Source organism: Schistocerca nitens, chromosome 5, assembly GCF_023898315.1.
Source record: "Schistocerca nitens isolate TAMUIC-IGC-003100 chromosome 5, iqSchNite1.1, whole genome shotgun sequence".
NCBI lineage: Eukaryota > Metazoa > Arthropoda > Insecta > Orthoptera > Acrididae > Schistocerca > Schistocerca nitens.
Genome location: NC_064618.1, coordinates 222,172,516 through 222,187,813, shown reverse-complemented (window position 1 = coordinate 222,187,813; position 15,298 = coordinate 222,172,516). Strand labels below are relative to the sequence as shown.

At 42.2% G+C, this 15,298-nt stretch overlaps 1 protein-coding gene across 1 annotated transcript in view; it reads left to right on the top strand.

Annotated features, from left to right (window-relative positions):
- Positions 1 to 15,298, top strand: part of LOC126260351 (lipase 3-like) — a 166,937-nt gene that overhangs the window by 126,698 nt on the left and 24,941 nt on the right. Inside the window, exon 5 of the mRNA XM_049957677.1 lies at positions 14,587 to 14,745. Coding sequence (XP_049813634.1) covers positions 14,587 to 14,745 — 159 coding nt within the window. The remainder of the gene's footprint in view (positions 1 to 14,586; positions 14,746 to 15,298) is intronic.

The window sequence follows — 15,298 nt, the reverse complement described above, 5'->3', positions numbered from 1 at the left end:
GTTTTGACAGAACATACTGGCGTATTAGAAAGTATTTTGGTTCTTATACACTACTGGCCATTACAATTGCTACACCAAGAAAAATGCAGATGATAAATGGGTTTTCATTGGACAAATATATTATACTAGAACTGACATGTCATTACATTTTCACGCAATTTAGGTGCATAGATCCTGACAAATCAGTACCCAGAACAACCACCTCTGCCCATGTAGCTTCACCACGATACCACAGTTCATCAGGAGTAGTGACTGGCATATTGTGACGAGCCAGTTGCTCGCTCAGTTGGCGAGAGATCTGGAGAATGTGCTAGCCAGGGCAGCAGTCGAACGTTTTCTGTATCCAGAAAGGCCCGTACAGGACCTGCAACATGCGGTCGTGCATTATCCTGCTGAAATGTAGGGTTTCGCAGGGATCGAATGAAGGGTAGAGCCATGGGTCGTAACACATCTAAAATGTAACGTCCACTGTTCAATGTGCCGTCAATGCGAACAAGGGGTGACCGAGACGTGTAACCAATGGCACCCCATACCATCACGTCGGGTGATACGCCAGTATGGCGATGACGGATACACGCTTCCAATGTGCGTTCACCGCGATGTCGCCAAACACGGATGCGACCATCATGATGCTGTAAACAGAACCCGGATTCATCAGAAAAAATGACGTATTGCCATTAGTACACCTATGGTCGTCGTTGAGTACACCATCGCAGGCGCTCCTGTATGTCATGCAGCGTCAAGGGTAACCGTAGCCATAGTCTCCGAGCTGATAGTCCATGCTGCTGCATAGGTCGTCGAACTGTTCGTGCAGATGGTTGTTGTCTTGCAAACGTCCCCATCTGTTGACTCAGAAATCGAGACGTGGCTGCACGATCCGTTACAGCCATGCGGATAAGATGCCGGTCATCTCGATTGGCCGTCGGGATCCAGCAAGGCGTTCCGCATTACGCTCCTGAACCCACCGATGCCATATTCTGCTAACAGTCATTGGACCTCGACCAACGCGAGCAGCAATGTCACGATACGATAAACCGCAATCGCGATAGGCTTCAATCCGACTTTATCAAAGTCGGAAACGTGATGGTACGCATTTCTCATCATTATATGAGGCATCACAACAACGTTTCACCAGGCAACGCCGGTCAACTGCTGTTTGTGTACGAGAAATCGGTTGGAAACTTTCCTCATGTCAGCACGTTGTAGGTGTCGCCATCGGCGCCAACCTTGTGTGAATGCTCTGAAAAGCTAATCATTTGCATATCACAGCATCTTCTTCCTGTCGGTTAAATTTCGCGTCTGCAGCACGTCATCTTCGCGGTGTATCAATTTTAATGGCCAGTAGTGCATTACAGGAATCGTAGCTTATCATCGGTAAAACAAGTTCAATTATATAAGTTTTTATGAATGAAAAACCACATGATATAGTTGTAATATTTGTAAATTATAGATTGCAGCCATCAGCCATCCTTTTTAAATTTTATTGTGCAGTTCTAGATTTCGGCTAGAAGCTAGCCGTTCTCAATGTACTATTATTTTCGCTCAGTGCATGTAATTCCCTGTTGCGCGGGCTTCATCCACAGTTGATTGATGATGATAGTTGTAATATTCTGCAATATTTATTATTTTACAAACTGTTTTCCAGTTGTTACTCCGTTGTCGGGTACAAAGTTAAAGACGCGTGGCTTCAAATTTTTGTCGAATCAGAAATTTTGAACTAGGTACATGCAAAAGGTATGTCAATTGGTTTTCGAACATTACATTCGTTAATGTTTGATTAGGACTAAAAGGGAAGAAATTATTTCAGTAAAATGCGATATACTTCTGTTTAACTTAGATAATCTATGCGATACTTTAAATAATAAATTATTTGACAAATTACAACCTTCTGATAGTACAAATGCGTCAACTATTTTATCTAAACAAATGGGATTACATTGATTTTTATTCACAGGAAGACTACCTACTGACCTCTTAAACACGGATGAGCGTCAGGTGAGTGTTAGGACTTTGTAGAACGACCTGTCATAGTTTACTGGACTAATGGATTCAAATTCCGCTCATGTACTCTTTTTCCAATTTGGCCAAACAGAATATCATAAAAAAGTACACGCTGTGCAAAATTAATCAGAAATAGTCATTTATGCTTTAGTAACTTAATTAAAAAATAAATCAGTCATTACAGCAGCCTCCCATCAAATGTGTGTTTCCGTGTGTTACACAGATTACAGAATCGTCTTACTCGCTAACACTTGCATCGCTTGCCGTGCTGTAACAGAACTCTGGATGGTATTTGTCGCAGAAACCACGGAAACACAAGTCTGTGGAGCACCAAGCACATTTAATGATAACTAGTGCCTTGCAGACACACGGATTTTTTAGATGCGATGCCGGGAAAGACAGTTCGCTTAAATTCAAAAAGATTGTTCTTTCTTTGATTAGCTTCGATTCCAATCACGTATATTTTGACTAATGTTCAGTCTTGATCACGTCATGTATGTTTTAATGATACAGGTAACCGGTTTCGGTTCTTTCTACAAAACCATCATCAGACCTATGGCTCCTTAGGATGGTAGGCGGAGCTCTCCTCGCTGCTACGCATTGAGTTGACTGCGTAGCAGCGAGGAGAGCTCCGCCTACCATCCTAAGGAGCCATAGGTCTGATGATGGTTTTGTAGAAAGAACCGAAACCGGTTACCTGTATCATTAAAACATACATGACGTGATCAAGACTGAACTTTAGTCAAAATATAACAATTAATTGATCACTGCTTTCCAAAAATGTTTACCCAATCACGTATATCTGATCAATCCTCTAAAAGCAGGTGCACTAAATCCATGCAGGAATAAAGATTGTATTTTTATAGAATCTTCCGTTGAAGTGATTTCTCTATCAGTCTTTAACATATCGGGAGCATTTTGAATTTAATTTGTGGAAGTTATAACCTCCCTGTAAAAATAAACATCACACGTTTGGCAACGCGGAGTACTATTGGATGGGATAATTTTTATGCTGCAGGTGGATGCTTGTCTTTTCGCTACAAAGAGTAGATCGTAAAGTATGTGGTAAGTCTGATCTTCCCATGAATCAGTAATGTAAAGACATTGTCCCATGTACAGAAGAATGACAGATTTTTAAAACTCTTCTTGCAGCACTTTTGTGAATTTTCCTGACTTCGTGTACGTCATAATTACATTTTCTTAATTTATGACTCAATTGATCGACATTCTTTGAACAATCCTGTCAAATATCCCGAATGGTTCTTGCATACATAAGAAAACTTAAGGGAATATCTTCCCTGACGCAGTTATAGTATTATGTGCTGTGAAGGAATGATTAATCGCGTTCAAATAGGTTTCTGCTCCTCGTTCCACGAGGGATCTATTGTCCGGCGTTTAGTATTGGCGGCTGCTTTGATCGGAATTAATTATATAGTCGAGATCAAAATTATGGATGAGTCCTTCGCCAGCATCTGGAATCCTTCAGCAGTTGCTAATACTTCTTCCGTCATTGAGAACATTCTGAAACTGTCCAAATATTTTGTATTTGAACTACTAACCACAAATGACATAGAGATTTGAAGAAGTGTTCTATAATCACTGATTTATTAATGAAATTACTAATATGAAAATGACTATTTTGGAATAATTTTGCTTGATATATATTATTTAATATATTCTGTAGCATGAAATTGGAAAAAGTTCACGGGCTGCCTGCAGGTTAGCAATGAACCTTAGGCTCTGCACTGCTCTCGCTCGGCCAAAATGTAACCAACGTTACAGATAGAGGAGGTACACATAAAACTTCAACACAGATTTTCTCGGAAACCACGGGGCTCCGCATGAAAAGCCACTAGCCAGGTACTCAGGACACGTCCCTCTACAGCATACCAAAGACTCATCAAAGTCTGTAATTAACACACCTCATAGTCACCATGTGAAACAATTTCTCTAGTTCAGCACTAAATAAAATATTGACAGCTATTATCTCTGAAAAATAATACTGCTTACATTCACTAGTTTAAAATCTTCAGTACCAGAAAACTCTTACAGTCACACGTATTTGTCTTTGACCTGATGGTGGTATAAAAGCCGAAACGAAAACCTGTTTGTAAAATAACAAATACTGTAATAAAATTATTCCAACAAATCCAGTTTTATAAGACCATCATCGGACCAGTTTTCTTGGTAAAAAAAGTGTAAAACACTCTTAGGGGTCAAAGGTCTTGAATACAATACCCAGACTAAAATAATATTAATGTGTGAATGATATAACATTGGTGTCGGCAGTAGTAGTCTTCTGCTGTCACCAAGGGCACATTAACATTATTTTAATCTTCGTATTGTATACAAGTCCTTTGACCTATAATAATGTTTATTACTCTTTTTCACAGACAAAAAAGGATCTGATGGTTGTCTTATATAGAAACTGAAACCAGTCACCAAATAAACAACTTACATGTGATCAAGACCGTTTTTATTGAAATAATTTTACTATAGTTTTATCGATCACAATTTTCCATGGACAACGGTGCAGAAAATTCTTAATAAATATTGTTGATCATCACATGAGTACCATGCGGTTTTTCATTCATAATGTATGAAACATTCTATTAAGAACCAAAGAAGAGTCAATTAATCCAATATTAATTTTTTGTGGATCACCTGTGATCTACACCTCTGTAGTACAAAAACTGAGTGAAGTATTCAACGATGAGCTTGAAGGGGTGTCCTGTGATGCCCGTGCAGGCCAAATGACGAGAAAAATGACGCTACCCATCTTTGACTAGTAATCAAAACATCCACGGTCCCAGGTTAGCCGTTTCCACCCGAACCCACACGACCGTGCGGGTTCGGTTTTTATTTTTTCACTACAAACTGAAACTCTTGACTTGCTTCCAACCGGTCTGCAACGATCGTGCAGATTGTGCGCTACGCATTTCTCATGTTTATGTTGCCATTCGGCGCCAACAGATTGCAGCACATGTTGTTTAAGTTGGTCGAGAAGTGAGCATTATGTCGGCGCCTGGTTAGTAGCTCATGATTAAGTTAAATTGAATTATTTCGGCGATTTGCTAGCACGATTGTGCGGGTTAGGTGTTGACTGCGTAACTTCATCCTGGAGTGGGTGTTGTTGATTGTGTCATTGGCCTCCCTACATTACTGTTTTTCATACAGTTTTGAATGGAAAAGTTTTTATGCACATTCCTGTTATTGTATGCAGGTTTATCAGACAATCAAATCCGTTCTCTATTAGAGGATTCGGATTTGAGTGGCATTTCTTCAGATGAAGACGAGTTTGTTCCTTCTCCTTGAAATATTCCGCAGGCAGACGACTCGTCTGATGATGATTTGAGTGCCGAGGAAGTTCCTGAAGAGCGCAGGAGTTCACACAGTCTCACAGAAGGTGTCAGACCACTGATTTTTCGGAGATCAAATTTTGTTCAGAAGTTTCATCCACCAAACATTAATTACAGTGCTGTTGAGGTCACTGACAAAGAGGTGCGATCTGAGTTACCTATTTTGTGTATCATTCCCATTTTCTTACTAAAATATCTTATTTTTAATTCTAGAGTCCTTCATCAACTGGAACTCCTGATGAGTAGTTCGGTGAATATTTCAGTGAAAAGTTTTTTGAAGAGGCAGCGAAATATACAAATACACTCCTGGAAATGGAAAAAAGAACACATTGACACCGGTGTGTCAGACCCACCATACTTGCTCCGGACACTGCGAGAGGGCTGTACAAGCAATGATCACACGCACGGCACAGCGGACACACCAGGAACCGCGGTGTTGGCCGTCGAATGGCGCTAGCTGCGCAGCATTTGTGCACCGCCGCCGTCAGTGTCAGCCAGTTTGCCGTGGCATACGGAGCTCCATCGCAGTCTTTAACACTGGTAGCATGCCGCGACAGCGTGGACGTGAACCGTATGTGCAGTTGACGGACTTTGAGCGAGGGCGTATAGTGGGCATGCGGGAGGCCGGGTGGACGTACCGCCGAATTGCTCAACACGTGGGGCGTGAGGTCTCCACAGTACATCGATGTTGTCGCCAGTGGTCGGCGGAAGGTGCACGTGCCCGTCGACCTGGGACCGGACCGCAGCGACGCACGGATGCACGCCAAGACCGTAGGATCCTACGCAGTGCCGTAGGGGACCGCACCGCCACTTCCCAGCAAATTAGGGACACTGTTGCTCCTGGGGTATCGGCGAGGACCATTCGCAACCGTCTCCATGAAGCTGGGCTACGGTCCCGCACACCGTTAGGCCGTCTTCCGCTCACGCCCCAACATCATGCAGCCCGCCTCCAGTGGTGTCGCGACAGGCGTGAATGGAGGGACGAATGGAGACGTGTCGTCTTCAGCGATGAGAGTCGCTTCTGCCTTGGTGCCAATGATGGTCGTATGCGTGTTTGGCGCCGTGCAGGTGAGCGCCACAATCAGGACTGCATACGACCGAGGCACACAGGGCCAACACCCGGCATCATGGTGTGGGGAGCGATCTCCTACACTGGCCGTACACCACTGGTGATCGTCGAGGGGACACTGAATAGTGCACGGTACATCCAAACCGTCATCGAACCCATCGTTCTACCATTCCTAGACCGGCAAGGGAACTTGCTGTTCCAACAGGACAATGCACGTCCGCATGTATCCCGTGCCACCCAACGTGCTCTAGAAGGTGTAAGTCAACTACCCTGGCCAGCAAGATCTCCGGATCTGTCCCCCATTGAGCATGTTTGGGACTGGATGAAGCGTCGTCTCACGCGGTCTGCACGTCCAGCACGAACGCTGGTCCAACTGAGGCGCCAGGTGGAAATGGCATGGCAAGCCGTTCCACAGGACTACATCCAGCATCTCTACGATCGTCTCCATGGGAGAATAGCAGCCTGCATTGCTGCGAAAGGTGGATATACACTGTACTAGTGCCGACATTGTGCATGCCGTGTTGCCTGTGTCTATGTGCCTGTGGTTCTGTCAGTGTGATCATGTGATGTATCTGACCCCAGGAATGTGTCAATAAAGTTTCCCCTTCCTGGGACAATGAATTCACGGTGTTCTTTTTTCAATTTCCAGGAGTGTATGTATAGTGTTTCAAAGACAGGAAATCCCTACGGACTGCAGCTCATGAACTGAAGGTGTTTTTTGGGATAAATTTAAAGACAGGGTGCATAAGGTATCCTAGGCTACCCATTTACTGGAAGAAATCTATTTCTTTATCAGCTATTAGTGACACTATGTCTAGAGACCGGTTCCTTGCACTCAGGAATAATGTGCACTTTGTTGATACTATAAAACCACCTGAAGAGGCTAAAACTAATAGACTGTGGAAAGTTCAGCCAGTGATCGACACAGTAAGAGGAAGATGTCACAGTTTGCCTCGTAGCTTTATCTACTACAGTATTGATGAGCAAATGATCCCTTTTTACTGGGCGTTGCAAACTGAAGCAATATGTTAAAAGGCCTGTTGGTCTTAAAAGCTTTATCATGACCACAGCATCTGGTATAGTGTTGGATTTTGAAATTTATCAGGGGGCTACTACACTTCTGGGTGATAAGTCATTAGGATTAGGCCCTTCTGTTATTTTACGACTAACACAGGAAGTTTTGTTTATTTTGATAGGTACTTTTCCACAATTCCTCTCTTAGAAAAGCTTAAGGAGAAAGGAATTAAGGCTACTGGCACAATAATGGTAAACAGAATTAAGAATGTTAATTTGAAAAAGGGAAGAATGAAAAGAGGAGAGTGTCATTCATATGTTAGAGCAGATGAAGCTGTAGTAATTACTTAGTGGCAGGACAGTCAGAGGGTCGTGATAGCATCCACTTGTGCTGACATTGAGCCAAAATGTAAAGTTCAAAGGTGGTGTAAGCAGGAGGGTCGCTATCTTGATGTAGATTGTCCTTTCGTAATTCAGCAGTACAATACCAATATGGGTGGCGTAGATATTCATGACCAGCAGGTTGAATGTTACCGAACGTGGTTCAGAACCAGAAAATGGACACTCAAGTGCTTGCTACATTTCATAGACCTCTCAGTGATGAACTGCTGGTTTCTCTACAGAGAACACTGTCGTAAAAACGAAACTGCCACAAAGAACATTGTGGTTGTGTTGAAATTTAGAATGTCTCTAACTGAGGCTCTTCTGTCATGTGCAGACAGAAAGAGGAGAGCAGAAGAGTTTGAAACACCGTTAGATAATACGTTAAGTACCTCCACAAAGGCAAAATTTACAAACCCCCTTCCGAAACCAGGTTTGGACAAGCGATATGATGGGTATGATTACCAGCCGACAGTGGATTATATTTTGTCACCACGAACCTGTCAGTATGAGCGCTGCAGTTCCAGAATAAAGACAAAGTGCATAAAATGCAATCAGTACTTATATCTTACAAAAGGAAAGGATCGTTTCAAATTATTTCACGAAAAGTGAAGCAGTCTGAACCATGACTTCGTGTTACAGAATAAGTAAAAAAAAATATTATTAATTTATTTGCCACAGAATATGATTTGCAATCCATGTAACATTTTTATAATAACTAATAAATAAAAGTAACGAAAGATTAATTTTTTATTCATAACTGTTCCTCAGGTAACTTATAATATCAGACAAATAGCATGAAGTCAGAGAATATTTTTTGTGAAATAAAACCTGACCCTCACGATTGTGCCGGACGCGTTGGCCGAGCGTTTCTAGGCGCTTCAGTCGGAAACCGCGCGACTGCTATGGTCCTTTGGTTCGAATCCTGCCTCGGGCATTGTTGTGTGATGTTCTCAGGTTAGTTAGGTTTAAGTAGTTCTAAGTTCTAGGGGACTGATGACCTCAGTCTCATAGTGTTGAGAGCCATTTTGAACCTCACGATGGTGCTAGTTGTTTCCCCGCAACATTTTTTATGGAAGAGTTTTTTATTATTTTCCCCAGTGTCTACTATGCCCAAGTATACAGAGAATTCAACTTTATTCACAATTTTCAAGAAAAAAAAAGAAAGGTGTTCAGGGTGGAAAGGGTTAGAAACCCGCCACTGCTTAAATTTTGCAAACAGAAAATCAGGAACAGCAGGCTAAGACCTCCGGCATTAGAAGTTACCCTCATTCTCCCAATGACCTTGCCCCTAAAAGTCTAAGGAATCAGCAATGGTCAACCGCATGATGTGTGTCCACACAACATGTGGCTTGTAATTCAAAAAGTGTTATGATGGTCTCCCTATTACCAAAGGATTCACAACTAGTCGCCCATTAGTAATATATTGATGAGAGTTATGGACCAAAGGGCATATTGGATTAAAAATTCCAGAATGCAAACCAAGATTTTAATTTCGCAGTATCCACCAACCAAACCTCATCTGCCTAGACTGAAAAAACTAAATTCGAATTTTCTCGTTAGAAAATTTACAAACTCAATAAATTATATTCTTTTTAAGTAAGAACCATCAAACCTCATCTGCCTATACTGAAAAAACAAATTCTCATTTTCTAATTTAAAAATTTACAAATCTAATCAATTTTACTGTTTATCAGTAAGATCCATTAAATCTCAAATAGGTAAGAAAATCACTTCACTTTACTTTCAGCTACCGAGTTTCGGGTACTTTTTATTTTTTCCACTTTTTTCCTTTTTAAATTCTAGCTACTTTTGCACAGATCTAGTAAATTTTTTCCTCTATAAATGGAAGCTGATATTAAATTGTGTGCTACAAACAAACAAAATATTCTGTAAGAGAACTGTTTGGAAATAAAGCAAAACAAACCAATGAGAGATTTGGCTTATACTTACTTACAGAAAATTTTAATAATAATAACTTTGTTACAAATATTGGCGATATGATGTATACAAAGGGAGATCATAAATTAAAAGAATTTAAGCCTATTACTGAACAATTTGGAATGATATTATTATAAAGATAACAGATTTTATAGATTGTAAAGCAGTAATTAAAAATGGAAAATTTCTTGTAAAAAAGGAAACATATGGTGGTTTTAACAGTATTTAAATATCTAGATTTTCTAAATTTAATTTCGCAAAACCTGGAGCTAAAGCAAAAATTCCATATTTATTAAATTCCAATACACAAACAGTTAAAGATACTAAACAAATTATTAATAAGGACATAAAAATTATAAAATAAAAATATAAAAACCGGTTGCTATTTCTTACAAAACAGAATTAGGAGATATTAAATTAACTACACTTTTAATAGAATTACCAGAAATTTTGGAAGAGCTTTTTATACAGTTAATAGGTAACTAGTTAAAAGCAAAAGCAGATCAAACAAATTTTACTTCTTTTTCGTTGTCTGTTCCAGTTTTTATTTGGATTCCTGTTAAGTTTTTCGTATTTTTACTACCCCAACAGACATATTGCAAGAGTTTATTGTAAATAAGACCATAACTATTTTGTAGTGTATCTGTTAATTTTTGCCACATTTTAGATAATGGAAGAGAATAAAAAGGAGCTTTCTCGAAATATTTGCAGTTATTTGTTATTGGCTCTAAATGACAATCTGTTAATGGATCGAATTCATGTTCTTTTTGGAAATATGGATTAATATGGTTATAGATTGTTGCTTCTAGCCTTGTAATTCAATTTTCTTTCACTATCTTTGAAGCAAATATTTCCCTTAACCTACTGTCTGGACAATTTGAGAAATTTGTAATATGGTTACCAAGTAGTTTGTGAACTCCAGGACTCGATAACTGGCAAGTTGTTTGTTAACTCCAGAAGTCGATAATTGGCAAATAAATTTAGTGTATATTTTTACTTTAGAATTACAATTAATCCAAGTTAAACGGTCTTTTCCAACAGAATGATCATTGTTTACTATTGCATTACATTCTTTTTTATATTCTCTTTCTTTTTGAAAGCTAATAACCAATCCAATAAATAATAGTGTTCGTTTCTAAGCTCTTGTAAAATTTCTGTTAATTCTCTCAAAAGTTACTTTTTAATACATTACGGGAAAGGCAGTGATCAATGTCTTACAAATATTTACTATTAAAAACAGTCTTTATCACGATTTATTTATCAACGTGACCGGTTTCGACCACTACTGTGGACATCTTCAGACCATTGAGTAGGAACCTCTATCTGTCGGAGAATGACTACTGAGTTGTTTCGCGAAAAGATCGCCTTCTTCTGTGGAAGGATTCCCATTTGAGTTTCCGGAGCGATTCCGCAATAATTATTTTAGATAACTTGTTTCTAGATGGAACAGCGATCTACTGCAAATTATCACTTAATGAAACAACCAAGACTGTATTATTTGTGTTTTGATTGAACCTTCCAGTAATAAATAGTAGCATACCTCTGAATTTCTTCGTTGGCTTCCTTTAATCCAACTTGCTGGGGATCACAAACACTCAAGCAGTACTCAATAATGCATCGCACAGGTGTGCTGCACGCGGTAACCTTGACAGACGATGTCCACTTTCCTAAAATTCTCCCATTAAACTGAAGTCGAGCATTCGCCTTCCCTACAACGGACCTTACGTGCTCGTCCCATTTCATATCGCTTTGCATCGTTGCGCCAAGATACTTAAGCAGCATACCACTTATCCTATATTCGAACACTGCACGACTGTTTTTCCTAACAAACCGAATCAACTTACATTTTTCTATGTTTGGAGCAAGCTGCCAATCATTACTGCAAAGAGACATCATATATCCTCCTACAGTCTCTCAACGACGACACTTATTCTCACACTACAGCGTCACCAGCTAACTGTCAAAAGTTGCTGCTCATCCTATCCGTCAGGTAGTTCATATGTACAGAGAATTGGAGAGGCTGTATCACACTTCGGTGAGTCACTCCTTGACTAACGGGTGTAGTGGGGTTCGAAGCTCCGTCTTCCGCCCAGATCTCGGTTTTCCACGGCTTGCATGAATGAATTAAAGATTGTGATCTCTCTGGTGTTCTCTTTGTGACTGATTAAAGGTGTGCTCCTCGGGGTTCAATGGAAACAACATCTCGGCGAAACACCTGAAAGTACACTATTAACCGATTAAAGACTCTTTTCTGAAGTGCACAGCCGATATAGTCCTCCATAGGTAGGGTGACCAGATGTTCGGATTAATCCGGACATGTCCTCCTGTTTACCTCTTTGTCCGGGGTCGGGGCGGATTTTTACGGTGTCCGGTTTTTTTGCAAAGTTGAGCTTATTACAGTTAAATTTACAATTCGTCCCGTTCTATTCCTCTTTTCTTAAACACTTTAACTATTAGCACAGCCTTCGCGATAAACACGCACGAAGACGGTGTTAGTAGGTGGCACCAGGTTCATCGATGTTATCGTTGATCGGCCTATAAGCGAATGCAAATATCGATTATTTGAAATTTTCGTTTCGTATCTTAGCTTTGTATTGGATTGGCTTCCTGTAGTGCCCGTTTGATTTGTGAGTGTAATTTTTAACCGAGTGAGTTACGTAAAATTTTTGGCTATGCCTAAACGAAAGTATACATTTTCTGATGTCCTTTCCTGCAAATATCCGGCTTTCAAGAAAGGGAGAAATGAATTTGAAGCGGAATGTAAGATATGTGGAGCTGGAACGTACGTCTCAGTGGCCAATAAAGGTAAGAAATAACTCGACAGATTAACTGTCATGGTTTTATTTCATTGTTTCATAGTAATTCAATTTATTTGTATTCGGAAGGTTTAAGTGCAGTTTACATATCATTTGATGCTTGAATTGTAGATGTTGGTAGGGTGCTTCGATTGAAGGGAGGTGAAGGGTCTTACGTTTTTTGCTTTGTAAACAATTCCGTGTTGTTGACATAACAAAACAATTGACGCCACACTGTCACCAAAATCAATGTCTTTAATTTTTTATATTGCTCAGTTAACAACCACCTGACCATCAGTAACAATGAACTACTACACTCCTGGAAATTGAAATAAGAACACCGTGAATTCATTGTCCCAGGAAGGGGAAACTTTATTGACACATTCCTGGGGTCAGATACATCACATGATCACACTGACAGAACCACAGGCACATAGACACAGGCAACACGGCATGCACAATGTCGGCACTAGTACAGTGTATATCCACCTTTCGCAGCAATGCAGGCTGCTATTCTCCCATGGAGACGATCGTAGAGATGCTGGATGTAGTCCTGTGGAACGGCTTGCCATGCCATTTCCACCTGGCGCCTCAGCTGGACCAGCGTTCGTGCTGGACGTGCAGACCGCGTGAGACGACGCTTCATCCAGTCCCAAACATGCTCAATGGGGGACAGATCCGGAGATCTTGCTGGCCAGGGTAGTTGACTTACACCTTCTAGAGCACGTTGGGTGGCACGGGATACATGCGGACGTGCATTGTCCTGTTGGAACAGCAAGTTCCCTTGCCGGTCTAGGAATGGTAGAACGATGGGTTCGATGACGGTTTGGATGTACCGTACACTATTCAGTGTCCCCTCGACGATCACCAGTGGTGTACGGCCAGTGTAGGAGATCGCTCCCCACACCATGATGCCGGGTGTTGGCCCTGTGTGCCTCGGTCGTATGCAGTCCTGATTGTGGCGCTCACCTGCACGGCGCCAAACACGCATACGACCATCATTGGCACCAAGGCAGAAGCGACTCTCATCGCTGAAGACGACACGTCTCCATTCGTCCCTCCATTCACGCCTGTCGCGACACCACTGGAGGCGGGCTGCACGATGTTGGTGCGTGAGCGGAAGACGGCCTAACGGTGTGCGGGACCGTAGCCCAGCTTCATGGAGACGGTTGCGAATGGTCCTCGCCGATACCCCAGGAGCAACAGTGTCCCTAATTTGCTGGGAAGTGGCGGAGCGGTCCCCTACGGCACTGCGTAGGATCCTACGGTCTTGGCGTGCATCCATGCGTCGCTGCGGTCCGGTCCCAGGTCGACGGGCACGTGCACCTTCCGCCGACCACTGGCGACAACATCGATGTACTGTGGAGACCTCACGCCCCACGTGTTGAGCAATTCGGCGGTACGTCCACCCGGCCTCCCGCATGCCCACTATACGCCCTCGCTCAAAGTCCGTCAACTGCACATACGGTTCACGTCCACGCTGTCGCGGCATGCTACCAGTGTTAAAGACTGCGATGGAGCTCCGTATGCCACGGCAAACTGGCTGACACTGACGGCGGCGGTGCACAAATGCTGCGCAGCTAGCGCCATTCGACGGCCAACACCGCGGTTCCTGGTGTGTCCGCTGTGCCATGCGTGTGATCATTGCTTGTACAGCCCTCTCGCAGTGTCCGGAGCAAGTATGGTGGGTCTGACACACCGGTGTCAATGTGTTCTTTTTTCCATTTCCAGGAGTGTAGTTTTACCGGTGGTTCCCGGCAGTCACATGACTTGTCCAAAGCTGACGGGTGTGTCCTCTTTTTTCTTCCTTTGTCCTCCGTTTTGATGCTGTTTGTCCTCCTTTTTAAACAATTGCATCTGGTCACCCTATCCATAGGTAACGACATCGTTGTAGGCGGGACGTTAAATCTTAAACTTGAGTCCTTCCTTCACTTTTCCTTTTCTCAAAATTTCGCTCGTCCATTTAGAATTGGAGTACTATTTGCGCTATTAGCGAGTGTGCTATCCTGTGTCGTGTCTGTTCCAGATGGCGATGGAGAGAGTGAACAAGTTCGAGCTGCTCCCCCGCACGCCTAGCATGGCGCGCCTGTTCGAGTCTTTTTGTTCGCCACGTGCCGCCACGCACAGCTACTGTGTCGCCCTCTTCTCCTACATCATGGGACACGACCTGCCGCAACTGGACCAGGTGACCGCCGCCCTTAGTATCTAAGTTCTCCATACGCGATGGTATTCACACTGTCTCTGACGTTGATCAGTTGTAGAATTTTGGAAGACGTATTATGTTCGAGTATAATGACTTTTCTGGAGACTAGAAATCTACTCTGTAGGAATCAGCATGGGTTTCGAAAAAGACGGTCGTGTGAAACCCGGCTCGCGCTATTCGTCCACGAGACTCAGAGAGCCATAGACACGGATTCACAGGTGGATGCCGTGTTTCTTGACTCCCGCGAGGCGTTCGATACAGCTCCCCACAGTCGTTTAATGAACAAAGTAATTGCATATGGACTATCAGACCAATCGTGTGATTGGATTGAAGAGTTCCTAGATAACAGAACGCAGCATGTCATTCTCAATCGAGAGAAGTCTTCCGAAGTAAGAGTGATTTCATGTGTGCCGCAAGGGAGTGTCATAGTACCGTTGCTATTCACAATATACATAAATGACCTTGTGGATGGATCGGAAGTTCACTGAGGCTTTTTGCAGATGATGCTGTGGTATATCGAGAGGTTGTAACAGTG